At 31.0% G+C, this 26,932-nt stretch overlaps 2 protein-coding genes across 5 annotated transcripts in view; both read left to right on the top strand.

Moving 5' to 3' along the window:
- The window catches only part of LOC145323998 (EH domain-containing protein 1-like), a 303,862-nt gene that overhangs the window by 89,685 nt on the left and 187,245 nt on the right, over positions 1-26,932 (top strand). The gene's annotated exons all lie outside the window — the stretch shown is intronic.
- On the top strand, positions 217-5,286 carry LOC145324445 (fructose-bisphosphate aldolase C-like). The gene is made up of 10 exons (XM_080167032.1): positions 217-230; positions 400-434; positions 2,090-2,140; positions 2,399-2,487; positions 3,002-3,088; positions 3,480-3,596; positions 3,932-4,048; positions 4,375-4,444; positions 4,928-5,012; positions 5,139-5,286. The coding sequence occupies exons 1-10, from the start codon at positions 217-219 to the stop codon at positions 5,284-5,286; spliced, it is 813 nt and encodes a 270-aa protein (XP_080023158.1).

Here is a 26,932-nt window from a genome sequence, read left to right as displayed (position 1 = left end):
TTAATGATTGCCAAGCAGGGTTAGAAAATCTGCCCTGCAGGGTTAGAGCCACCCGCAGTCACTAGAAATAGAAGAAAAGCTACTGGAAAAATGCGATAAAACCCGCTACTTTCCATAATCCAAAAAAAGATGCCCTGCCCTTTTCAGCTAAATGCATTGCATTTTTGGTAAACAATAATTTGGATTTCAATTTTTTTTATCATTTAGAAGATTAAAATGTCCGAGACCAAGTTTGAATATATTTCAGAAGACCTTCAGGGAAACTGATTATCAAATTTATAAAAATCTTTAAATGTAAAACACAATAGACTGTAATGATATATGAAATTATAGACTTAAAAACGGTAATTCATATTGAAAATAAATGTAAAAAATAAAAGATAATATTTTCCTGTCAAGGCTGAACTTCGTGCCATCACTAAAAAGATTTGCAGGTAAGCAAAAGTAAAATGTGAATCAAAATAAAAAAGTTTGCCCTTAACATTAAAATAAAATTTTAAAAATATGGACAAATTTTTAAAGTACATTGCAAATGTATTTTTAAAAGCGAATGGTCGGTTCCGCTTTTTCATCCATAACGGTCCTATCAATTTTAAACTTTGCATGTTGATTTCAATATTAGTTACGTACGATTTAGAAAGCATAACAACTCTATAATTATTACTAGAAAGTTGATTTTTATTTTTTTGACAAATTTTTTTTGTATAATATAATTATCCTATTCATATTATTTTTGAATAATGATTCTTATGTACCAAGGTTCTTTTGTCTTCGCTTTTATGGATTTTATATTGATAAAGAAACCAAAACATTTGTAATATTGATTAACAACATTTATTTATGTAACTCCAAATTGTATTTAAAGGCCAGGGTGTGGAATATTAGCAGCTGATGAGACCCCCCTTGCAATGCAGGATAGATTCCAGAAACTAAATATTGATAATACGCCTGAAAATAGGTAAGAATGATTGGATATTATAAATCCTATCCTTATTGTCATGTGACAGGATCTGTGTGTGTATGAGTGCCTGTACCGAAGGATCTTGCTAACCGCTGAACCGATATGGTTCTCCTTTTGCATAGGAAATGGGAAGCTTTATAACTATTTTGGGGATGATATTTCATTACTTACTGGACTTCCCTAAACTTTTTCTTTATAAAATTTGAAAAGTGGTGGAGGTCAACTGTTTCCTCCCTTCTTTCCACCTCAAGGGCCCCTAGAGGCCACGGGGGGGCGTAGCCGCTAGTTATACCGGGTAGGTTTAGCTATTTGGCAATAGTAATAGTTTGGAAAATGCCTTGTCCAATAATCTGGCAGAACTTATTAAATGCACATCAATTTTCTATTTAGACGGCTATACAGACAGTTATTGTTCAGCTGTCCCAAGGAGAACTTATCCCCTCTATCCGCTGTTATTCTTCAACATGAAACTCTGTATCAGAACGCAGGATTGTAATCATATTTTATCAGTTTATTGATATACTTCTAATTGGTCATGTATGACCGAACGACCGTTTGTGATCTAACTTTAGGAGAATTCCCATAAATAATAGTTGTGCATAGAAACCCTTCTACTCGTTTTGAATTAAATTGAGAAAAATAAAGAGGAACCTTTGTGCTGACTTCCAATTGGGCCTTGAAAAAACAACCAATAGCTTCGCTATCCTAATATATAAAGTAGTAAGGTTTTTGTCTGTATCTTAAGATTTTAATATGTTCTGGGATGGTTAAAGTCTTTTTTTAGAATTAAGAATGGGATAGTTATAGGCTATTTTTATTCCCTTCTCATCCCCTTTGATTAAAAAGCCCCTTAAAGTAGAGGCGCTGCCGCTAGTACTACAAAAAAAGCAGAAAGCAATTTGCTAACAGACAAAAAAGGTCCCAAACAGGGGGATCCAGGTAGTTGTCTGGATATACATCTATATTTATAGATTTATTAAGGAGGGGGGTTTCACTTACGAAATATGCAAAAAGACTTTAATGTTTATATTAGCAGTTTCACGTTCTTTAATTCATTAATATTATTAACTTGTTGTTGTTTCCTTTTTTGACAAAATTAGGTAAAATAGTTATTATAATCTATAATAGACGATGGAGTTCCTATCATTCAGAAGGTCAAAGAACTTGGAATTGTACCAGGTCAGATTTTAGGGATATATAGGACAATTGACATAAAATCAAACTACTCCAAATTATAATAAATTGTGGGGGAAATTACACCTGTATTTAATATTTTTATTGTCATTTTTCAATCTTTTCTCCAATAAAGTTAAGCTATTAGAGGTAGGAAATAATTTATACAGTTTCATGGGTAAGATTGATTTAGACTCCATTGTCCCATCAATCTTTCATTTTCATATTCGCAGACAACTGTCTATTATACTATATCATTTTCAGGTATCACTCTTGACAAAGGTTGGGTGCCTATCAATGATAAAGGTGAAGTCTTTACTCAAGGAATGGATAGTCTGGATGAAAGATGTAAGGTAACACTATAATCAAAATTTGAAAGAATTGCCCTATTTAAAAGTTCAAAATTTATGTTCCAAAAAATTATAGGTATAGATGAGTGGCAGAGTTCCTTTTTGTCTGCTAGAAAATTGCTTTTTGTTATTTTGTAGGGACATTGCTGTGTTTTAATTTCTGGCAGTATTAGCTGATTTTAAAGATCTATTACAAAATCGGGACAGGGTCCCTGCCCTGGGGGGAAAGTAACGTATAGCTTATGCCCCCTCTATTCCTTTACATTTACAAAACATTGATACAAAGAGTATAAAAGCTACTTATTTCTTATTTGTTTCTTAAGTCCAGGTACCCTTTAACTAGTTATGTATATTCATCTATTTATTTGGGAATAAGATTTACAATGTACATTAATTTAATATGTTATTTTGTAAGAGGTTTCCATTTAATTTAAAATAATTGTATTTTTTTCATTGAAATATAGTTAGCTTGTAAATAGTTCAACTTTATATTTGTTATACACAATTTCATATTTAGGAGTATAAGAAGTTGGGAGCAGAATTTGCCAAGTGGAGAATGGTTGTCTCTATTGGTGATGATATTCCAAGCATGGAAGCTATCAAGGCAAGTTTGCATTAATAACAACCATGTGTGGCAGATTTTCAAAGTAAAGAACAAAAGTTGTTTAGTTTTTTTTGTTCATTGAACCCAAGGCAATGATATAATTTCATCATTACCTTGATATCTATTTACAGGGTTTGGAATAGCTTTGATGATTTTCAAATGATTTCCAAGTTGACAATCAGAGTTATTACACTATTATAAATTACTATGTTAGATGGTTAATCTAAATTAAATGATTAAATTCTTTACAATGTAGATTCTATCAACTCCTGAGAAGGTTTATAACTATTTTGATGGTGGGTACCACCACCCTTCCACGAGAAATCACCTCAAGAATAAAATTGCCCCTTCAGACCTCTAGGGGTGAAGCAACTAGTATATATTATTGTAGGAGGGCGCAAGAGCTACAGCCATGTATGCCAAGATTGCCCAACGCAATGGTCTTGTTCCCATAGTAGAGCCTGATATTGCTAGGGCTGGTTCTCATTCTGTCCAGAGAAATCTTCAGGTAATCTCCTAAACTAAAAGAAGGGTGTTTTTTTACTGTGTACTAAGATCTTATCCTATACATAAAACCCTCATGTACAATGTACATAGATACTGGCCTTATTTGCATCAATTTTTAAGTAAGGGTAACTCAACCCTTGCCCCTTCCCCCCCGCCTCAAACATATCAGATACTTTCAAGAATAGTATTTATGGATTTGCCTTCCTATAAACAGAAATTTGCAATCCTATGCAATGACATTTCTAGATAGTTAACCATTGCATTGTATGAATTGATATTAAACATATCATAGACTTTATAATTTAAGAAATGAGGTAGCAAAAAATTGTATTTAAGGTGACTGAAGTTGTTTTGGCTGAGGTGTACAAAGCACTGGCTGATTATCATATCTACCTGGAAGGAACTCTTCTGAAACCTAATATGGTCACTTCTGGTAACAAATGTGATGCTCAGGTATGCTAATCCATTGATTTTTTACTCAGCAAGGCTGGATAACAATAACTTACAAGATTAATCAAAGTGTATTAACTTGACTTTGTCGGAAGATAGTGGGTTTACTTGCGATATTAAATGTAGTTCCTACAGCTTCTATATAAGATGTGTGACATTAAATAGTAACAATCACTTCTATATTAAGACTAACATACACAGATCATAAATACAAGTGCTACAGAAGAAACCTTCATTTTAATATAGTTTTGACTTTTCATCTCCTCATTAAAATTCTTCTTTTAATTTTGTATTTTTTGTAACACACTGTTGAAATATATTTCTATTAGGCTGATCCCGAGACTGTTGGAAAGCTGACTATGATGGCATTGGCTCGCCATGTGCCAGTGGCTGTTCCAGGTAAGATAAGGACTTTATTATTGTCTGGGAGAGAGGGAGTCAATGCGTAGCGCATTTAATCGTCGTAGGGGAGGGAGGTGATAGTTTTGTATCTCGGCCAGAAACAACATTACAACTAAAGATGTTAATAATGGTACTCCTACTATGTCAGGTGCGCAACATAAACAGTCAGATATAGGGGAATGCCTTGGCTAATACACAGGCGCAACTCATTACCATGCACAGTAAGGACTTCTCAGACAAAGGTCATGCAAACAAAGGGTTGATTGTATGTTACTTGACTTATATCCTTGGGTGTATCACATCCAATGAAAAGTAGGATCTCTAGATGACCACTGAAATATCTAGACAGAATCCTGCAGAGGTGATGTAAGTTTCATAAATTTGTTCTCTCCTCCTATGACCTTAATCCTTTGGGACTTGAATGTACTTCAATTTGTTGTCAATTATCTTATCCCTGATAAATGTTAACTAAATTCATAGGTATATTCTTCCTATCTGGGGGGTTGAGTGAAGAAGAATCAACTAATTACCTCAGAGCTGTGAATCAAGAACAATCTTATCCAAGGTAATTTAGAAATTTACCAAGTATACAGTTATTCCATTCATAGCGAGGTATAGCAAATTATCAACTTGTGATAAAAAAAATTTATACAGTTGATATAATTAATGTTTATAGTTTTTCTGTTTCTAGGCCATGGCAGACCTCCTTCTGCTTCGGCCGTGCCTTACAAGACAGTTGTAGGGCAGCTTGGCTTGGACAACCAGAAAATGTAGCCGCTGGACAAGCAGCTTTCCTGGAGAGAGTGGCAGCTAATGGAAAAGCTGCCCTTGGACAATAGACTATTTTTGTTGTCTTACAAGATATTAGATTTTGAATTAACGAAGCAAATTTTGATAATATTTTCTTTTGAAATAAATAAACAATTGTTTCTGTTTACATTCCCATTTGTGTTTAACATATTTTCAAATATAACGATCCTGACAGCCACAAGATGTAAGGGAACTTTATTTCCAAATGTACAGAGAAAAACTTCTTATGACTTTAACAAATTATTAAATTTTAGGATTAATCCTAGATGAAATCATATATGCAAAAACGTAATGTGGACAATAATAGAAGTGAGGTAAAACCAACAAGAAAAATTATTTGAAATAAAACGATGGAAGTTAAATAAATTACGTCGTAATTACCTATTTAATAAACCTCCAAAAATAGCTAAAATAAAAAATATTTTTCCAAAATAATTCAGTTGGTGGTGTGTTATTAAAATAATTTATTCACCTTACAGAAAAAAATCAGAAAAACAAAAATATGATTACTGCTGACATAATAGGTAACTAAGTTTAACCTGGCTCTAGTAGAAGTAGGGAGAAACAATTTATAGGCAGATTTCAGTATGCTTAATTTTCAATACCACACAACATTTTCTACTAAAAGTTGACCTGTATTGTGATGATACTCCTCTTTAGATAGAAACCATTCAGAGGGGGGGGGGGACATTGGGCTGTTTATTACACTAGTCCCCAAAGTTTTAAAAGAACGTTTCTTTTTGGTTGGCTAAACAACTTTTGGGTCCTCAATTGCATTTGATTGGATGGTTCATTAAGTTAAGTTTCCAAACGTTTCAACCCATAATTGTAAACTACAGAAGGGGTAATTTTGTGTAACATCATTTGAGATGTACATCAATTTATCGGCTATTGTCTTATCCCTTAAGATTTCTAGGATCCATATCATATAGTTTCTATAGTTGGCTCTGAAGTAATATCACAGTATAATCCCTTTCTATAAAAGTCTTGTATCGTGCTGTCATACTTCTATAATAAATGACCTTAGAAATCCTGGAAAGTTTGAAAGTTGTGCAGTAAATTAATTGGGTTAGTCAGAGGTTAATCAGTTTGAAGTGCAGAAATATTTTAAGAGGAGACTCTTAATTAAAGTTGTTTTTAAATCTAAATATTTTGATATTAAAAAAACCTTTAGCTTATTTTTACAGCTTTATATTGCCAAAGCTACCTCGGCTTATATGTTTTTGGCCCTCTCAATGGCTGAGATGGGGTAAGACCTATCATCTCATTCCCAAAATAGCCTGAAACCTTGCGATGATTATTACACAGAAAGTAAATGTCAGGGACCAATCGGTCCAGGAGTAACCCACTTCTTAGATCACAACATGCTATTTTTGCATAGAAAATTAATATTCTTTTAAACTAAAAAAAAAAAAATTAAGACTATACTTTGAAACGATTGAATGATTAAAACTTGTTCTAATTAGAAGTTAGTTTCTCTATCTTTATCTTCTTTTCTATGTTTTCTTTACATTTTAGTTCCTTCATCTTTAAGTAAAATTTTTGGATATGCTTGCTTTTTTTTTCGTAGGTCTGTCTGTTCCGGGCCGATTTGGTTTTCATTTATAAACAATTCATATATCTAGCATTTTATATACATTATGTTTGGCGACTATTGTACTTTCTTGACATGATTCAATATTACTCTATAATCACAAAACTAAACTTTGAAGCCCATAAAGTCTAAATAATTTTTTGACAAAATCGGATGATTTAATGTAGATGTACGAAACATAAGTACATTTTTTTGCTTTATATTGTCTAAGGATAAGAAAATGAAAGGGTTCAATTGATTTAATATGAACCCATTATAAAAAAATATGATTCCTGGCTACTAAAATTCATAAGCATGAAATATTTCAAATAATTAAGGATTATATTATATAAAACTAGCGGCTTCGCCCCTAGCCTTTAGGGGCTTTGCCCCAAGAGGTGATAAAAAAATTAATATTTATTGTTTTTAGTGAGAGAATGTTGCTATTCTTTCATTCAAAATAAATGCTGGAATAAAAAATAATAAAAAGGGCAGCCTGCGGCAGCCTGTACCAGAGCAAAATAAAAAATAGGGGGGGGATTTTTTTGTTTTTGGGGGGGTTAGGGGTGTCCCACCCCCCAAGAAAATAGCTTAAAACCACCACAGGACCAATAGGTATATACCCTCAAGAGTAGAATCCGATCGGTTCAGTGGTTACCGAGATCTTAAGCTTCAGACAGACGGACGGACGGACAGACAGACAGACAGACATCGTACTACTTTGTATTATTGATTAAAGAAATCTATTATGCAAATCTAAAATAGAGCATAAAACTGCAAAAAAAAACTACCTAATCACAAACAAATTTAACTACTCTGTTATACTGTTGTTGTTGTAGCCATGATTCTCTGAAGTTAGGACTCAGATGCACACGGAGACTGGAAGTGAGAATCCTTTGGCCAATCTTAGATTGGTAAGCTTCGCACACAGCTAATTGCATTCTATGTTACATTACAAGCTGACCCGCAATTCTCGTAAAAGCTACTCAATTATTACATCACCCTGGCCTAGAGTTTTGGCAGGTGGTACAAATTAAGCCACCCTAATTAATCAGGGAGTAAGGGAGGGGACAATGGGCAATTAATTCAATTTAAGAGTTTTTGAAGAAAGGCCTGAAAAAGAAAAATATGGTGGAAATTGTAAAGTGACTGTTGATTAAATCTAGAAAACCATAAACTAAGAAAAAAGTTCCAAGAAAAAAAGCAATCATTTGAAATAAGATTACCAGTATTACAGACTGACATAACCATTCTGTAATTAATTACTAGAAATATCTCCCTGGATCTCTTCAGATGACAGGGAAAGAGAAAAGAGATTTGGGGGCAAGTGATGTGAACACAGAAAAAAGGGGCAGGCAGGCGTGTAGCTGGATGGGCAAGTATATGACCCGCACGCCTTCCTGCCCCTTTTTATCCTGTTTATTTCCCCCACCTCCCTTCTCCATTTCCCTTTCTCATCTACTTTTAAAAAGGAGGTGGGGATGAAGGGAGTGAAATATAGTATGGGAGGGGGGCCGTGTATTTATATTTGAACTACTCTCTGTCTGCAAAACTATATATATTCAAAACTAACATAGTGAGTAACGGCATTTCTTGCGCAAGTCCCCAAACTCAGTCAGAAACTGCTAAATTCTTGCACATTCCCTTTAAGCCAGTCCCCAAAGTCTGAGACTCCTAAAGATTGAATATTCGATCCATTGTCCCCTCCCTTACTCCCTGCTAATTAATGGCACTCTCATACGAGGAGCATGGGGGAAAGCATGGTTAGAGCTGCTTGATTTGTAGAATCCTAACTTCCTACAAATCTCCCCCCTTACAACCCTAGGGCATCTTAGGGAAGGTTGCGTGATCATAATCTGACAAATTGCGACAGCATTTGTTAACCAAGTGCAAGGTCTATGTGGGGACTTGAACTCGGTTTCTCCCGACCACATCGTAGTGCGCTAACCACTACACTATGGGACACCCTTACTCTGTTATACTAGGAATTTCCCCCGTGAAGATTACTGCATGTTGTTGATAAAAGAAGAATTTTCCGATTAAAAAGTTCCATATTTTATGAATATATGAGTATCAAATCTTTTTAGTGGCGTATATCCATGATCAAGGACGTTAAAGCTTTATTTTAAGGGGGTAAAATGAGCGCTTTCTAAGTTTATGGGGAGTAATTTTTAAAATGGGAGATAAAATGAGGAAATTCAAAGTTTGAGTGGGATAACACGCCTTCAACCTCCTCCTTATGGACGTTTGTGTTCATGAATATAGGATAATTTATTAGTGTACAGTATTGATCATCTGACATGTAAAGAACAACAGGGAAAACTAAAAATATTTTATGATGACATTATGGGCTATTTATTAGTGCACAGTATTGATCATCTGATATGTAAAGAACAACAGGGAAAACTAAAAATATTTTATGATGATAGTAATTCATTATTGCACAGTATTGATCATCCGATAAGTAAAGAACCAATGGGGAAATAAGAATACATATAATGAATACTGGCTAATTTACTAGTGCACAATATTGATCATCTGATATGAAAAGAACAACAGGGGATATTAAGAATATTTCATGATGATAGTATGTGCTATTTATTAGTGCACAGCATTGATTATATTAAAAGAACAACGGGGAAATCTAAGAATATTTTATGATGGCAGTATGTGCTGTTTATTATTGTATAGTGTTGATCATCTGATATGTAAAGAACAACAGGGGATACTAAGAATATTTTATGATGTCAGTATGGACTAATTTATTAGTGCACAGTATTGATCATCTGATATGAAAAGAACAACAGGGAAATCTAAGAATATTTTATGATGACAGTGTGGGCTAATTTATGGGCTGAAAAATAGTTTTTATAAGGTGGAATATGAAACCTGTGTTTTTACATTTGAGCAAACAATTGCAGTTTCTAAAAATAAATATTTCGTTTCTTAGTAGCATTGCTTCCCTATAAATATAGTTTTACGTTAATATGTCGGACTAAACTAAAATGAAATAAATGAATAGGTATAATTTATTGATTCATCATTCCAACACAAAACAGCTTAGTCCCTCTACTTTTATACCTAAACATTTTATAATTATAAACACCTACACATATTTTATGGCTATTATAATTGTATTTTAACATAATTATTTATCCAGAAGTTGTTGATAATTTATAATTCTCTCTTATTCAATTAGTTTACCTTACTTTTTTTGTTTTTTAATCTTGTAAGCTTAGTTTAATTTGCTACTTATGGAATTTATTTTAATAGCTTAAAAAGGTAATACAAAATAAAAAATCATTTATAGTATGATGATATTTTATTTTGATAACCGCGGAAAGCTGATATAATATGATGTGATAAATAACTATTCTATTGCTGTAATGATTAATTGTTAGGTATTGTTTGAACGCCAGAAAATTTCCTCACTTTAAGCTAACAGATCTCTACAGACCAAACAAGTAGTTTCAATTATTTTATAGTAGGGTAAGAAAATTTCCAGTATGGCATGAAAATCGATTATTATCCGCTGGATTAGAACCGATTCTCAGTCATACTGAAAAATCATGTATAGCATCGTATAACAGACAATTTTAAACAAGTAATAACAAATATCATGAAATTAATACAAGATTTGTTAGTCCGGGCCTTCGTTTCAATCTTCAATTTTTATTTAAATATCTGCGGAAAGCTATTTTTAATATGAAGCAACTAGCGGCTACGCCCCTAGAAGCCTCTAGGGAAACATAGGGTGGGAGGAGGAAAAGTTGATCCCCAACTCATTTTCAAAAACTTTCAAAAAGAAATTTATTTTTTTGTATTTTAGGTTGGTTAATCTTTTTTTTGAAAGGGTGAAGATACCCTCCAAAAAATATTTAAAAACCTTCCCTAGGCTTATAAGAAGCTTCAGTGTATGGAGAACCATATCAGTTTAGCGGTTAGCGAGATCCTTCGCTACAGACAAAAAAAGCTTACTTATTTATATAATAGGATAAATAACTTTTTTTCACTTTATTTTTTATCAAAGGATAGAAAATGGACGAATAAAAGATATTAGAATACCTATTAATGTTAAAAGATATATATTAAAACTCTAAATATTTATTGGCAGAAGTTGATTTCAACCGAACAATAGTGAAATTAATATATTACTATTGGCTTCTCACCAATATATAAATGAAATAACATAAAAGGTTCCCTACAAAGTAGGAGGACACAATTGGTTCAGTGGTTAGTTAAATCTGGACAAAAGACTTACTACTTGTAACGGAATATTGTATAGTTGAAAATTAATCAAAACCGATAAACCGATGCTTTCATTTAGCAAAGACTATCAAAACAGATTTTAGTTATAGATTTTCTACATTTTAAAACTCTACTTTGATATAAATTCTTTGAAATTTAAACACATAGCCAAGACTGTCATAAAGTCCCACAATTCATTTTGATAACATAAACTATCAGGAAGGGAGGGGACAATGGACTGTTTATTACACTAGTCCCCAAAGTTTTATAATAACATTTTCTTATTCATTGGCTTAACAACTTTTGGAATTGTAGTGAATTAAGATTGGTTGGCTCCTTAAGTTGTTTGTTCAAACGTATCACATTTGTAATCTACAGAAGGGATTATTTTGTGTATAATAATTAGGGATGTACTGCAATTTATTATTGTCTTATCCCTTTAGATCCCTAATAAACTGTTTTCTAACACGATTTCTTCAGTCATTGTTTACAGCACCATGACAGCAGAGAAGCAGACTATTTTAGACTCTAACTAAACTGTGATAATTTGATATTTAACAACTTTAAAAATGAAATTATTTCATATCTGATAAATATATGCATAAATAAAGAACAAAAGAATAAAATGTTTCATATTTAAAATTAACTTCTCTTAGCGTGATTTCCTTTACTTTTATTTAGTATTTAGTTTAATTAAAATATATTATTTTTGTGTTGGTCTATAAAGTCTTTATAGGCTCTATTTTTATGAATTTTGTCTTCCTTGTCTAATTTACATTTTGTATCCATAAATAGATGTCCAATTTTAAATTAGATATATGTAAAGCAAGGGATTTAAAATTTAACCATCGCTGGTATATTATAAGTTTTAAATAAAATATTTGTAAGATTTCAAGGTAATGTCGAGTATTGACAGTTGAAATAACTGGAGTGGCCGAAATGATATTAACACTAGTTTCAAGTGTCATGGAGCCTCATGAACCATGAGAATCATATGTCAATGTAAGGTTTTTGGTTTTACAACCATCTCATTGGTTGCACGACCTTTGTTTGGAAGTCCTAATTGTGCATTGTAATGAAAACAGTAAAAGTGTCGAACTATGACGTCAGAAAACATTAACAATTAACCAATAAGAAGCCAGTATTCACTGTGGTAAAATATATAGCGGCTCTCATTGGTTAATTGTTAATTTTTTCTGACGCCATAGTTCGACACTTTTACTGTTTTCATTGTTATGAGTTCTGCCTGTTTTTGGCCAATGCATTACCATGTTTAACTGTCTAAGTCGCGCATCTGTAGTCGTGACGTAGACGGACATGCACGAGTTAAAGATAATATTTGTTTTAAAAGAAAAGAAATTGTATCAGAGTTGATTTATTTAGCACCTGGGGTATAAATTACGGATTTTGAACAAGAACATAGCATATCCATAAAAACAGTGCTGCATTGGAATTCAACAATATAAATTTGATTTATAAAAAAGGGTCATATGACAAACGCAGAGTCCCAAACGTCGGGGTGGACAAACGCAGGAGTGGACACTTAACCTAACATAACCTATTTTAGACCAGCTTAAAGGTTTTTTAAATGCTTAAATCTTAACTTAACTTAATCTGCATAGAAATACCTAATTAAATTAATATTTTAACACTCCTGCGTTTGTCCACTCCGACGTTTGGGACTCCCGCGTTTGTCCTGGAACCTAAAAAAGAACAGTAAAATTTTTCGAAGATTGTGAAAAAAAAGTAAAACAAAATAAAATGTAAACATATATGGGAATACAAAAAGTTAAAGATAAAACACTTTTAAATTAATTGTGACATAAGAAATTACTGACGGACGGACTCACCCCAATATTAGAAGAATAGCAACACAGCTTAAACATATAACGAGATTTAATTTATTTTTAACCCTAGCATGACAAATTGTAGAATAGCAGCTTACGAATTATATACGTCAATCATCTGCTGATTCTATGGTTGCTAATTTCCCTAGTTTTACAGTAGATTTAGGGCCTAATTTAGCCATTACACTCCTGTTATATTAATGTAAAATAATGACTAAAGAAACGACATTTGGATTGTCTTTGCGCATCTAATTACATTCTAAATTAATAGGGTTTTGATGAATTTTTACAATTTCACTACCAGATGTATAATACACCAGAGATCTTAGGGGATAAGGCAATGACCGATTAAATGATGATAACAAAATTACTCCTTATGTTGTTTAAAATTATTGGTTGGAAAGTTAAGGCACTGTAAATTTAGAACAAACAAACTAAAATTCAATATAAGACATAGTTTTTTAACCAACGAATATGATAATGTGGCTATCAAGGACGTCCAAGGGGGGGGGGAGGGTTCGGTGGTGATTCCCCCCCCCCTCAAAACACAAATTACCCCCCCCCCTTAAAAAAATTTCAACCCTCCAAATAAACAAGCTTGAACGCTCCTACAGCAGATATGAAACTTTAGTCACAATTGTAAATCACAGTCAAATGTCCCCTTCCTCCCAGTTAATACACATATTTTTATTAATCTAAAAGTTTTCTGAATAGAAAATAAATAGGGTCAAGCGGGGCATTAACCGGTAAGGGGCATTACCGGTAATTTTTTACCCACCTTCAGAAAATGACATTTTTCTCCGTGTTCTAATCGACTGACAGAAGAAAAACATAAAAGCAAATTTGTTCCTTATTAAATTGCCTACAAAAAAGTATAAAATGAAATTTTTGTGAGATGAATTTTAAGGGTACTTTTTGGGTCTCAAAGTCGGACGAAAAATTTTTTTTCCCAAATTTTTTTTCACCTAGGTGTATAAAGATCGACCTACACAAAAATTGGTAAGACCTAGAACTGATCCGTTAAAACCTTTTGAACTAAGAATTGCCCGCTCTTTCCAAATCCGTTGAGAGCTTAAATGTAGAGTTAATATTTTTTTAAAAATTGACCAAAGTTCGCGCGGGGTATTTTTCGGTAACGTCGAAAAAAAAATTCAAATTCGATTTTTAAGATCAATTTTCAGGTTTTCTTTGGTAAAATCTAAAATTCAATAGGGGCTTTTTAAGAATTAAGCCAAAAAGTGAAAAGAACAGTTTTTTTTATATAAAAAAATTTAAATTTTATTTTTTAAGAAAATTTTTGTGAAAAAAAATCGAAATTTCTCGTCTTTTAAAAAAATGATTTTTGACATAGAAGGAATAGTCAGATCTTTATGAAAATTTTTGTGGATAATCCCTATAACCTATACTAATTATGATTATTCATGTTTGACTGGCGGTTGGGCCGTTTTTCAGCGATTTTTTTTAGGTTGAAAAGACGTTACCCACAATGCCCCACCATGGGGCATTTATCGGTAATTTCTTTGAGTCCAATTATGACAAACTTCTAAAAGTCCTAGGATAACCTGATAGTCCTTTCCGTAAGCTTTCTAATGATCTTGGTCTCATTTAAAAATATTAATATTTGCCCCATTTTTTTTTCAAAAAACCGAAAAAATTACCGGTAATGCCCCGCCTCACCCTATATAAAAAGCAAATTTCAAACATTTCTTTAATTTTATGTCTTTTTTGTCATTTAAAATATTCCAGCATTGTTCACAATCCAATCCAAAAAACATATAATATAGTCACCATTCTTAGATATTATTAATATTTTTCGACACAGTTCTAATTTTTTTGCATACCCAAAAACACATCCCCTGTCACTTCCTTTAGTTAACCACCTGCCCTACAAATCATCCCTATAACCCAGGCTCAACCCAGAAATCCGAAAAAAAGGATATAGACAGTTTTTCTTTAAATGCACAAGTAAAATCAGCTTACTTTTGATACAAATCTTCCTAAAAATACAACAATTTTAAGGGTTTATATTCTAGAAGTAAGATAGAATAAATAAATTGACACCATAAATTAGACATCTAGATTATCCTATCTTCCCATGAACATAAGAGACTTTGCTTTTAAATTATCTAACAATCTTCTTCATTTTAATGCAAATTTATCAAAATTTAGTGACACTAGTCCAGCATGTACACAATGTACAATTGCTTTAAATCTTCCCGCCCCTAGAGAAACTTCTTGTCATTTTTATCTTTATTGTTCATCAAATACAGAATTACTTTTAGAATATTTTAACAATTTTCTTTACCAATCTAATATGACATGGGTTGCAAATTTTGTTTTCTTGGGAGCACCGTCTAATATACCATTCTATAAAGCTATAATTATCAATACAGAAATTATTATTTCAGCTTGGTTTCTTTTTGAATGTAGAAATAAGAAAATTAAACCTGTATTGTCAATGTTAAAAGAGTTTTTAAAGAATTACAGATCAATTTTTATGCGTTTTCCTAAATATCAGAATGCATATAATAAGTGGATAAGTGGATAAGAGGATAAAAGAGTTGGTGTTATTACAGGGCCATTAAGAAAAACTGTTTGTTATTTTAGTATTTCTTTCTTAATATCTGTCAATATTTCTTTTAACTATGTATTTTTTCTAACTTAAACTTTCATTTTTTTTTTTTCAGTTCTAAGCTGACGGCTCAGTGTTAACAGAGAATCCGGATAATCATAGATCCTTGTGTTAATGAAAAAGATGCCATTGCCCTCACTTAGACTAGACGTCAAAGAAGACGGAGCACATGAAAGAAACCAAATTTATTTTTATGTAGTAATTGTAAATAATTTTCAATTTTATATTTTTAGTAATATGTTTGTGATTTCATTTTTATAAACTGATTAAAAACCAATAAAATACGTAATAATAATAAGATTATTACACTTAAAGTAGCCTTAGATTTTTAGATATATATACAGCCAGATAGATAATCAGACAAATATAAAGTCAGATAGATTGGCAGTTAGACAGATAGAAAGATAGATAGAAAGACAGATAGAAGAACAGATAGAAAGACAGATGGAAAGACATATAGAAAGACAGGTAGAAAGTCCGATAAAACGAAAGATAGAGAGACAGAAAGAAAGACAGATAGAAAGACAGATAGAAAGACAGATAGAAAGGCAGATAAAAAGTCAGATAGAAAGACAGATAGAAAGACAGATAGAAAGGCAGATAAAAAGTCAGATAGAAAGACAGATAGAAAGACAGATAGAAAGACAGATAGAAAGTTGTATAGAAAGACAGATTCAAACACCTATACAAAGACAGACTGAAAGATTGTCATAAAGATATAAAAAAGCATAGAAAAATAAATGTGAAAGGTTTCGTAATTTTTCCAATAAGTATATTCTCAAGAATTTTTGAGCACTAAACATCTACTCTTTAAATTACTTTTTCCGTCTTTACATCTAAGATTTTTCTTGCTTCGCATCTTTGTTTTAATGTTTCCTATCCCCACTCCATGATTGTCTCAGCTTAACACGACTTGCAGACACACTTAATGAGATAAACTTCAAACTTTGAATCACAATTCACACACTTAATTCTTGGACTATAGTCCTATAAAATTATATCATTACTGTACAAATACAGATCTTGTGAGCCTCTTACTGTGCTGTCAAATTGATGTAACAAATTGACTATAGGAACTTCTATTCATTAAATGAAACTTTAATTTTAATCAGTTTAGGGGAGAGAGGGGGCAAAAAGATTCCCTTCTAATTCATTTTTTGAAATATTTAAACTTTTCTTTCAAAATGAATTTTTTTTCAAAAATGATAATTTAAGAAATATTTGAAAATTTGTTTACAGTACAATTCATTCTTAATAGGCCTGTTAGTTAAATTTTGGGGAAAGGGGTCAAATTTATATTTGGAGGGAGGGGGGTTAATACCCCTAAAAACTTTTTTGGGTGACTACGGGATGGGAGTAAAAAATATTTTCAAAAAATATCCTCTCTATCTTTAAACATCCTTGGTAAAGCCTGTTTAATTTCTTTTAAAAGCTTCCCTGAAAATCACAGCCAAGATAGTCCGACCTCTTATGGATCATAGTAGAGAATAAACTTAACTTTAATTAACAAATAGGCGCATTTTTTTAATGAAATCAAAAGAAACACATTTGACTTATCTTTTACAGGGGGAATTAATGTATAGAACACTGTTTAAAATTAAGATTAGCTTCAGTTCTAAAACTTAATTTATTTTATAGATATGTATCAATAGTAAAAAAACAGTTCAGTTCCTAATGTCCCCAAAATTTTAAAATTTTTCCTTGTTTGTTTAATTAAATCTTTAGAAATCTGTAGAAATCAATTTAATATTATTTGGATGTTGCCCCATATTTTTATGTACTCTGATAAAGATATGCACGCAGCTGGCTAAAATAACGATACCCCTTCCGCCCCCTTTACCCTATTCGCTCCCCTCCTACTGTATGAACGAACTGACCAATAAATTTGGTCCATATTAGCAAGCTAAATTGACGACAAATTTTCCACTGACAATATATTCACGTATATCTTACATACGTTTCTGATTTTTTTACTTTTATCCAACATGGGACCAATATATCTTAACTTTACTCTTACTCTAATAGAAACATCTTTTGTAGAATCTTCCAGTCTTTTTACCTTTTATTGCATTCCTATTTACATTTAAATGGGATCCACTGATTTATGCTTTACCAATTTATACTTATGAATCTTATATTTGATTTGTTTACATGATAATGTAGTACATGTTTAAACATTTTTTTTTGTTTTGCATATAAGCAAAATCAATAAATGTTTTTAATATTAAATTATATGTATCATTAAGCCATAATTCAGTTTCTTTTTGTATTAAGTAAAATAAGGCAAATAAGAACTGAACCGATATCGTTCTCCTTTGCAGTGTAGATTCTTATAGGTTCTAGGAAGGTTTAAACTATTTTGGGAGAGGCTGCTACGACTCTCCCAAGAGAAATCGCCTTAAAAAATACCTCTACAAAAAAATTACTTTAAAAAAAAACTATACCAGAAAATGGGGGAGAGGTTGACAAGAGGCACTAGAGGGGTACAGCCGCTAGTTTTAAATATAAAGTCTCCTACATAAAAAAAGTAATTCAAATATGGAAAGTTTATATGTAGAAACCTTAAATGGGTGTTGAAATAGAAGTTTTTTTAGCATACAGAAATTAGTTTTACATTTCAAATTTTGGATTAATTCCCTACAAACTTGTCAGGGGCGTGTAATAAAATGGGGCATTTAAAATCGTTTCCCAGGATCAGCCCCCCCCCCCTCATTCTAGCATTCTTTCAAATAAAGAAATTTTCCTATAAATAAACCTCCCTTCACTCTGGGCATGGTAAAAATATTGCTCAAAAGTGTTCCAAAGATCAAGGATGCATTACGGAAAAAATCCCTTTGCACGCCCGTGAAACTTATAGACACACAACTTATGCTAATAAATCTTTGATTTAAATATTTAAGAAGTTTAGAATGAGCAAATAGGATGATTTAGAGACAAAAGCTGACACCATATGGCAAAAAAAGTTGTTAATCAGGGAATATTTATTTTTGAATTATAGACCTACCCGTAATGCAAATTTGGCTGTTTACCTTATATTTTATCTGGACCATAGAACCATCGAGCATAGAACCCTTTATTTTTTTTATTCGGGGAGGTTTCTGTGACATAAAATAGGTTAAGTAAATAGGTGTAAATATTTCACTAGTTATAGAGTAGCTTCTATTTTTAAAAATTTTTCGTTTTATGATGTAAATTAGGTAGCTTCAATGAATAAAATTAAAAACTATCTGGTTTTAAAATAATTATTACATTTAATTACAACCAAATTTTAAACAAATTCTCATAAACGTTTCCTTTTTTAGTGGATTTTTTTTATAAATTTTACAAGATAGTTTGTAAAAATAAAGAGTAATAAAACTATTTGTACTAAAAAGATGTAATTGATTTATGACACCAAATAAACCCATTAGATATTTTAAATCATTTATACAAAAAATCTTTTTACTTAATTTCTTTTAAAAAATAAATCAGCTTCTTCTCCCCTACACTCTAAGGGAAGGGCGGCCGGGATTAGGAAAATAGCCGAAAACTATCTCAAAATATGCATAAAGCTTCCCGAAAAAGTACAACCTATTTGTACCAGTAATTTCCAAATCTTACATCTTAGGCTTGAGACAAAAATATATACTAAGCTATAAAAATTGGAAAGAATTTTAATGAATATAATAGATTTGAAATCTGCATAAAATTTTAAGGATTTTTTTTATAAAATTCGTTTTTTATATAATTCATTATTTAAAAGCGCAAATCCAATTTAAGTTAATAAATTTTGACCAATAGGATAGGTGGATTGGAAACTACCTGCGCTCTAATTGGTTGAATGATGTACGTCACTTAAGCTTCTCCAATCAGGGTGCAGATAGTTTTCAATCCACCAATCACAGATGTCAAAATTATTTAACTTAATTTGTATTTGCGCTTATAGATAAAGAATTATACAAAAAATGAATTTTATAAAAATTCCTTAAAATTTTATGCAGATTTCAAATCTATTATATTCATTAAAATTCTTTCCATTTTTTATAGCTTAATATATACTTTATATTATAGGTTAGTTACAATAATAGGTCAAAGTATGACAAAAAAATCTACTTAGCAATCCACATTGTACAATGATACAGAAAAATGTCATTCAATTAATTTTTCATTATATAAAAAACTATAAGTTTATAATTAAATTCGGTGTTAATATAAGTAAAACATCTCTATTCCCTAATCTAAATATGTAGGGATCATTCCTAAAGTTATCTAATTACAGTAGCGTGACAGCACAGAGTCAGGCCATCCCAGACTGCAAGTAAAATGTCATACTAATTAAAAAATAACTCTTGAAATAGCTTTGTATAAGAGCTACATTGATACTATAACAGCTATATTACCAATGGGATTATGGAATAGGTAAATAGATTAAAATTTATACAATATTTTACTTATTTAAAGAACATGTGGTCTATAGTGATTTATTAACAACAACTTTCCAATTGGCTCTCATTCATTGGCTCAAAACTTTGGGTAGTTTTATCAACTAGTGTCCATACATTTAGGCTTAAGAAAGGGTAAATTTGTTTATCTTCACTGGGTTCTACATGAAATAGTCATCAAGCGACGTATACAAATTTCTAACTCATTTATTCTTCCCTTTATTATTAAAGTTTTAACATAATGTATTTATTTACTTATGGATTATTATAAACCTTAAGGTAAATATTTACCAAATAATCGATACCAAAACTTATACCAATCTTTATTACAGGCAAAGCTTCTCTACAAAATTAAGCAAAAGTCAGTAAGGATAATTATACTTTAAGCTTTATTATGTTTACGTTTACGTTGATAATAACGCTGTTAATTTATGTTTTAATTCATATGTGACGGTCTGCGTTTCTAAGTTCTACGGGCGTTGCAAACCAACTTAAAAACATCCCAGGATTAATATAAAGATGTTTGTAAAATTTTCAACTAATTAGGACACACAGAAAACTGTCCCGAATGTGTATTAATTTTGAGGAACAAGACTACAGTTACGTCATATTTTTCTTTCCCGAAAAAGGGAAGGGGGAAAGAAAAAAAAGGGAAGGAGGGAAGAGATTTTCTTCCCCCCTTCCCTTTTTCGGGAAAGAAAAATATGACGTCACTGGAGTCTTGTTCCTCAAAATTAATACAAATTCGGGACAGTTTTCTGTGTGTCCTAATTGGTCTAGCCGTTTGTGATATCTTATAGAAAACACCGAAGATCCCCTCTCAAGCATTAAAGCTTTATTTTGATTAATTTTTTAAAATGATTTGAGAACTTGTAATATTCAGATGAGTGTAATATTCACTTTCCTGAATATCAAATATCCTTGCTGTTAGAAATGTTATTGTCCTTGTGTACTTATTATATATGTTTATTAGGTTCCCTCATTCTTGTATACTCATTTAATTGTATGTCTTACTCTAACTACATAATTCAATAATCTTAATAGTTGTACATTGAATTAAGAGATCTTGTTTTTCAAACTAATTGTTACTTTGTGTATTAATACAAAGTAGAAAGATGTCTAATATCTCGCAATTAGCTAAACCGATCAGGTTGTGCGTAAAGGCCCTATATTCCTCATTTCTTTTCTTTTCCGTTGTGTTTCTTCCTGAAAAAAAATTGCAGAGATTTATAAAAAAAAAACGGTGTTTTTCTCCTTTCTTTAATATGAATATATCACAAGGGGGGGGGGGGGGGGACCACCCCTATGAAAGAAGCCACTAGTAATACAATAAAAAACGGTCTTTCCTAACCACTTTAAAAAGTATAATACCAAAGTTATAAATAACAAAATTTTTGTTGAAATTGCCCAGTCCTCTTTAGACTAAAACTGTTTTGAATATTTCCCCATTCTTTGTAGAATAAGAAGTGTAAATTTTATCCTAATATATGTGCAAATACTCTAAAAACGGCCATTTCTTACAAGTTTTCCTTAAATATCTAAGTAAGAAATGTTTTAGTATAAGCGGGTTCTATGGCTGTTAAATCTTAAAGAATTACAATGTAATGACTACTCATAATATCCTACTACTCAGCTGTTATGCTACCGTGACTGATGATCCTTAGAAATCAATTTTAGTCATGATTGACACAGATTCACATTGTTTTGATAATGGATATATTATTAATTGGATTTCACACCAGATTTTCATGTTCTGTAGTAAAATGAAACTTCAGCGGGCTAAAATTACGATTCCCCCCTATCCATCCCCTTTACCTTTTTATTTGATGAACGACCTGACCAATAAACGAGTTTCATGTTAGCTAGCTAAAATGAGGACAATTTTCATCTGTCAAAATATCGTCCCTAGAAATTTCTTTTAATATTTTTTTTTCTTCATTTTTTAGTTGTTCAATAGCTAGCAGCATCAAATAAATAACTTTTTATCTTAATATTATATTAAATATTCCTGAAAATATCTGTATAGACGAAAAATCATAAAGTCAGCGACTGTGATAAAAATTATAGAAAAAATTACAAACCAAGACTTTATTAGATTGAGAGTAAGAAAAAATATTGTTATAAATCTAACACTATGTCTTTCTCCTAGTATTTACCTGCTATTAAGTGCATTGTCCCATTCTTAATTTACTTGAGCATTACAAATATTTATCATATTCTGAGGAGGGAGAGCTCCCCCCCCCCTCCCTCCCTCCCTCCCTTTGCTATCTCAGAAACTATTAGAGATATATAAGCTTAAAAGCAAAAGTTGCTCAAAATTAAAAATCAGGGAGATTGAGAAATTTTGTAACTGTATCTTACACACACCTAAATTGAAAGGCAGAAAATTTTAGGGAAGGTTCCAAATCCCAAAGAATATGGTTGAAGTAAAATTTAAAGATGTAAGTGCTTCAACTAGATATATACAACACAAAAAAATCAAATGCTTGAAATAAATTAAAATTGTTGAATACATGTCCATAACCCAACACAAACTAGGTAGACAGGAAAATTGAAATATTTATGATTTATTGACTGATATTAAAACTTTCTACTGCCAATTTAATATTTATCCAGAATATTTCTATCTCTTGCCAAGAATGGAGGGAACATTAGGCTGTTTATTACAATAGTCCCCAAAAGTTTTATAGTAGAGTTTATTATTAATCGTTAGCTTAATAACTTTGAGGACTTTTATTGAATTTTGAATGGTTGGTTCATTAAGTTGAGTGTCCAATTGAATTAACAATTGAATTAACAAACTGACCTATAAATAAGTTCCATGTTAGCAAGCAAAATTTATGACAATATTTCTTCTCTCATATTATCCTGATATATTCTAAATCTACATCCAATTGTCCTTGTTAGAAAACGTCCCTGTGATGTTTTAATATATAGCTACATAACAAATATGTACATATACAAACAACAATGCAGAAAAGTAGCATGTATCCAGGAAGAAAGAATTACTACTAAGAAAAATCCTAAAAACATCTGTCTATCTGTCTTACAGTTGAAACTAATATATATGTAACTTCATTTAAATATTCCTCTAGTTAAATATTGCTTTCTCGAAAGGTTGGCAGTGATGACTTGTTAAAGTAAACTAAACTTTAAAGCTATTTAAATATAAATATTAGAATTTATCTTTAGTAAATATAAAATTTAAAACGTGATCCGATTATTCGTGAGTAAAAAATATCGGAAATATAAAATCAAATAGGTTTTATTATCTTGCAGATCTATTCTAATTCTATGTAGAATAAGCAAACAAGTAGTGCAGCAATGTCTAACTCATGGTTGAAAGAAAAAGAACAATAAATCATGTAAAGATTTAGATATTAAGTGTAAAAAGTTTTATCAATGTCCTCGTTTCTATGATAAAAATATATAGCTTGTTGATTTGTACTACTCATAAATATAATTTATTTAATACTAGTGGCTTCGCCCCTAGCCTCTAGGGGCTGATTACTTCCTGCTATATAGAATCGTTCTTAAAGCTAAAGACAATAGACATATTTTGAAAATGATCTTATAAATTTTAATCTCATGATAAAAGTTTCTCTTTTTAAAAGAATTATGACCATTATCTATTTTGTATAATCTCAAAAAACGCGCGGCTAGAGCTAACTACACATGTAAGAACACAGTTCTTTGTAGAAAATATATTTCGCTTTATTCAAGCCTTCTCAATTCTAATTGTTTGAGAGTGTATGTACAAATATATATAAAATATATATGCTTGCTAATATTGGATGTACTTGTTTAATTGTAAATAATCTACTTATATATTCCCATGTATGTTAATAAGTTATTTATCATATGTGTATAATAAACAAAGATAAAAATATCCATAAGTAGTCAAGCATAGAATCATAAAAGATATTCTATAGCATAATAAAAAGCTTAAAAAACAGATGAATCATCCAGAGAAATTTCAGAAGTAAATTTTAAAATATTTACCCTATAGAAGTGAAACTTCCTGAGTAGCATTTCGACAGACAGACAGACAAAGTAAATCATAGATAAATAGCAGGGAGGTAGAGGACATTGGGCTGTTTTTAGTCCCCAAAGTTTTATAGTAGCGTTTTCTTATTCGTTGGGACTTTCATTATATTTTGGTTAGATGCTTCATTAAGTTGATTGTCCAAACGTTTCAACCATTAATTATAATCCAAAGAAGAGGTAATTGTGTGTATCATCATTGGGGACGTACATCAATGTATTGGCCATCATCTTATCCCTTTTATCACTGGATAAATAGGCTTAACAATATTTATCTATCTTTCGAAACAGCTGATTAAATCCAACTTTAACAATAAAGATTAAAATAAGTTGTATCTAATTGAACAATTAGTTAGAATAAAAGGACTAAAAGAACTATCCTCTTCTACTGACTTTAGAAAAGCTTCGCTTGTGATAAGTTGATTAAATGATTTCATTGCGTTCATTAATTATACCAAACCTATTGTATATATCATTGAAAGAAACAAGAATAAGCTTTCTGAAAACCAAAGAGTATAATTGTGTTCAATGGAATGTTTCCCATCATTTTTTTTAAAAAAGCTTAAAACTATCAGAGAACCAATAAAGATAACTAAGCCAAATTCTGAGATATTTTGCTTCAGATAATTAGAAATCCAATTATAATGAATATTTAATTAAGAGTTATTTGTTTTTTCAAAATATTTATCCCCATCAATGTGTGGATGGGTAATTAAGCCTTTGGTTACTCGAATATCGATTTTTATTAACCTATATATTTTTATTCTTTTGTTTTCTCAAATTACCATAGGCTTAACCCTTATCCTTAAGTGGCATCATAATTTGGTTTCCAAAACATTATCAAAAAGACAAAAATAATCAAAAACTATATGATCATATATCTATTATATTATCTTATAATAGGAGTCGTTCAATTGCGTAGAAGTCTGAGTAGGAATCAAATATTATTGGAAAACTGTCCTAAAAGGCGGATGTTGTATTGCTTGTTGATTTAAGTACCGTGTCTTTTTTAGTTGGGAACAAATTGTCTGTCCGTCCGTGCGCCAGTCAGTTAGTCAAAACGTAATGGGATAATTTTTCAGCTGCTATCTAAGATAGACAACATATTTTTGTGAAAAATAACTTGATCCCTACTTTTTAATTACTATTATTTGCAATAAAATGAATAAATATTATTTTCTTTTTTATTAGTAATAATGATTAATAAAGTTGGTATATGTGGCCAAAAATGCAGATTATCTTATCTACCAAGCAAATATCTATCTAGCAAATATCTATCAAATTCATGCACTTTCCAACCTTTTTATAGTTTATACACAGAAAGAGATCATTATTAGTGAAAAAAGAAGTACTAAAAATCAATGAAAACAATTTATCTTTATGTTTAGGCAAGGACGTCTACGTTTTTTTTATTATTGGGCGAAGATGGGTAAAATGAAGGTTTACAACGGTTTTGGGAGAGGGGATAATCTAATTTATTTTCAATAGCATCTCCATTATGCCCTAAAAATATAAGTATTTACTTAAATATTATCCTGTGTTTAAGCAATTTGTTATCACATTTACATACAATTTAGTTTAGACTTATAAATTGATATTCTGCATATTAATTTCTGACACTCTACAAGTGTTCATATTCTTTTATTATGCCGTATTTATAAAAGCTTAGCTTTTATCGATGTTGTCATTCTTGTTCTATTGCTGTTTCTATGACTGCTAATTTCCTGTGTTCAAAACATAATCAATTTATATGCCTATCAGTAGTTCGGCTACTATTTATACTATTTTGATATCTGGTTCCTTTTGCTGCAGTGCATCTTTGATTTCTAATATTGGCAAGTAACTCAACTTATCTTAGCACTATCTTCAGGGAAGGAGGGAACATAGGGCTGTTAATTATACTAGTAACCAAGGTTTTATAAATACTTTATCTTATTCGTTGGCTCAGAAACTTCGTGTACTTTTACTAAAATTTGATTGTTTAGTTCAAAACTAATAATCTAGTCTACAGTAGGCGTAATATTGTTTATTATCATTGGGGATGTATATCAATATATCGTCCATTGTCTTATCCCTTGAGATCCCTGACTATCTGCAAAATATTCTGTAATCAATAAGGTTCTAGCAATTTATGTACATGTCACATATATCAAAGATAATATAATTCTTAAGTCAGTAACTCATTTTATTATATATGTTGACTAAAAGGGTTTTAAAGAGTTGTTAAATCACATTAAAACGAAAAAAAGATTAAATTTTCATTGATTTAATTCTCTCCATAATACTTATTTAATTTATGTATTTTAGACCTTTACATGGCGTTTAACAAATAAATGGCATTGTTTTACTGATAGCTTTTAAGCAAGTTAAATCTATTCTCTTTAATAAACTCAATGTGAATATTTTTGTCACATTTATCCCAACTTTTATGGAAGTTGTCATCCTTGTAAATTTAGCAATATATATAACAAAATTTATCTGTCTATTCTATGTCTATACTTTGATGTTAATATCTTCCTTGTGGTAATATTGATAATTATCAGGGATATAAAGATAGAAATCTGACCAAAAAAATAATTTTAAAATATTTATAGGATAGCTCTTATTCTTAATTTAGACATGTTAGAATTATCCTATCGATTTTAAAACTTTCCATGATTATTCCTATGACTGTTGGGTACGATTTAGGAAGTGCAGCAACTATAAAATCGTTACCAGAAAGTCCATGCGTCTATTTCAAAACATGCTGATTTAAAAAATTTTATGAACAAAGAGCAAAACATCTCTGTAATTAAATTACAAAAAAAAACAATTTTGCATCCAATTTATTTAAATTTTTGTTTAAACTTACAAATTAGTGTTTTTCTTATTTAGTTCTGACACTTTACAAGAGATATTGTTCGTTTGTAT

Source organism: Acartia tonsa, chromosome 7 (genome assembly GCF_053477335.1).
Source record: "Acartia tonsa isolate MP-2025a chromosome 7, ASM5347733v1, whole genome shotgun sequence".
Lineage (NCBI taxonomy): Eukaryota > Metazoa > Arthropoda > Copepoda > Calanoida > Acartiidae > Acartia > Acartia tonsa.
This window is presented reverse-complemented; position numbering and strand designations above follow the sequence as displayed.

Bases quoted from the DNA above. Each gene is read 5' to 3' on its own strand.
- LOC145324445 (XM_080167032.1), top strand. The intron at 3,597-3,931 runs GTAATCTCCTAA...ATTGTATTTAAG, and splicing joins CTGTCCAGAGAAATCTTCAG to GTGACTGAAGTTGTTTTGGC. The intron at 4,049-4,374 runs GTATGCTAATCC...TATTTCTATTAG, and splicing joins GTAACAAATGTGATGCTCAG to GCTGATCCCGAGACTGTTGG.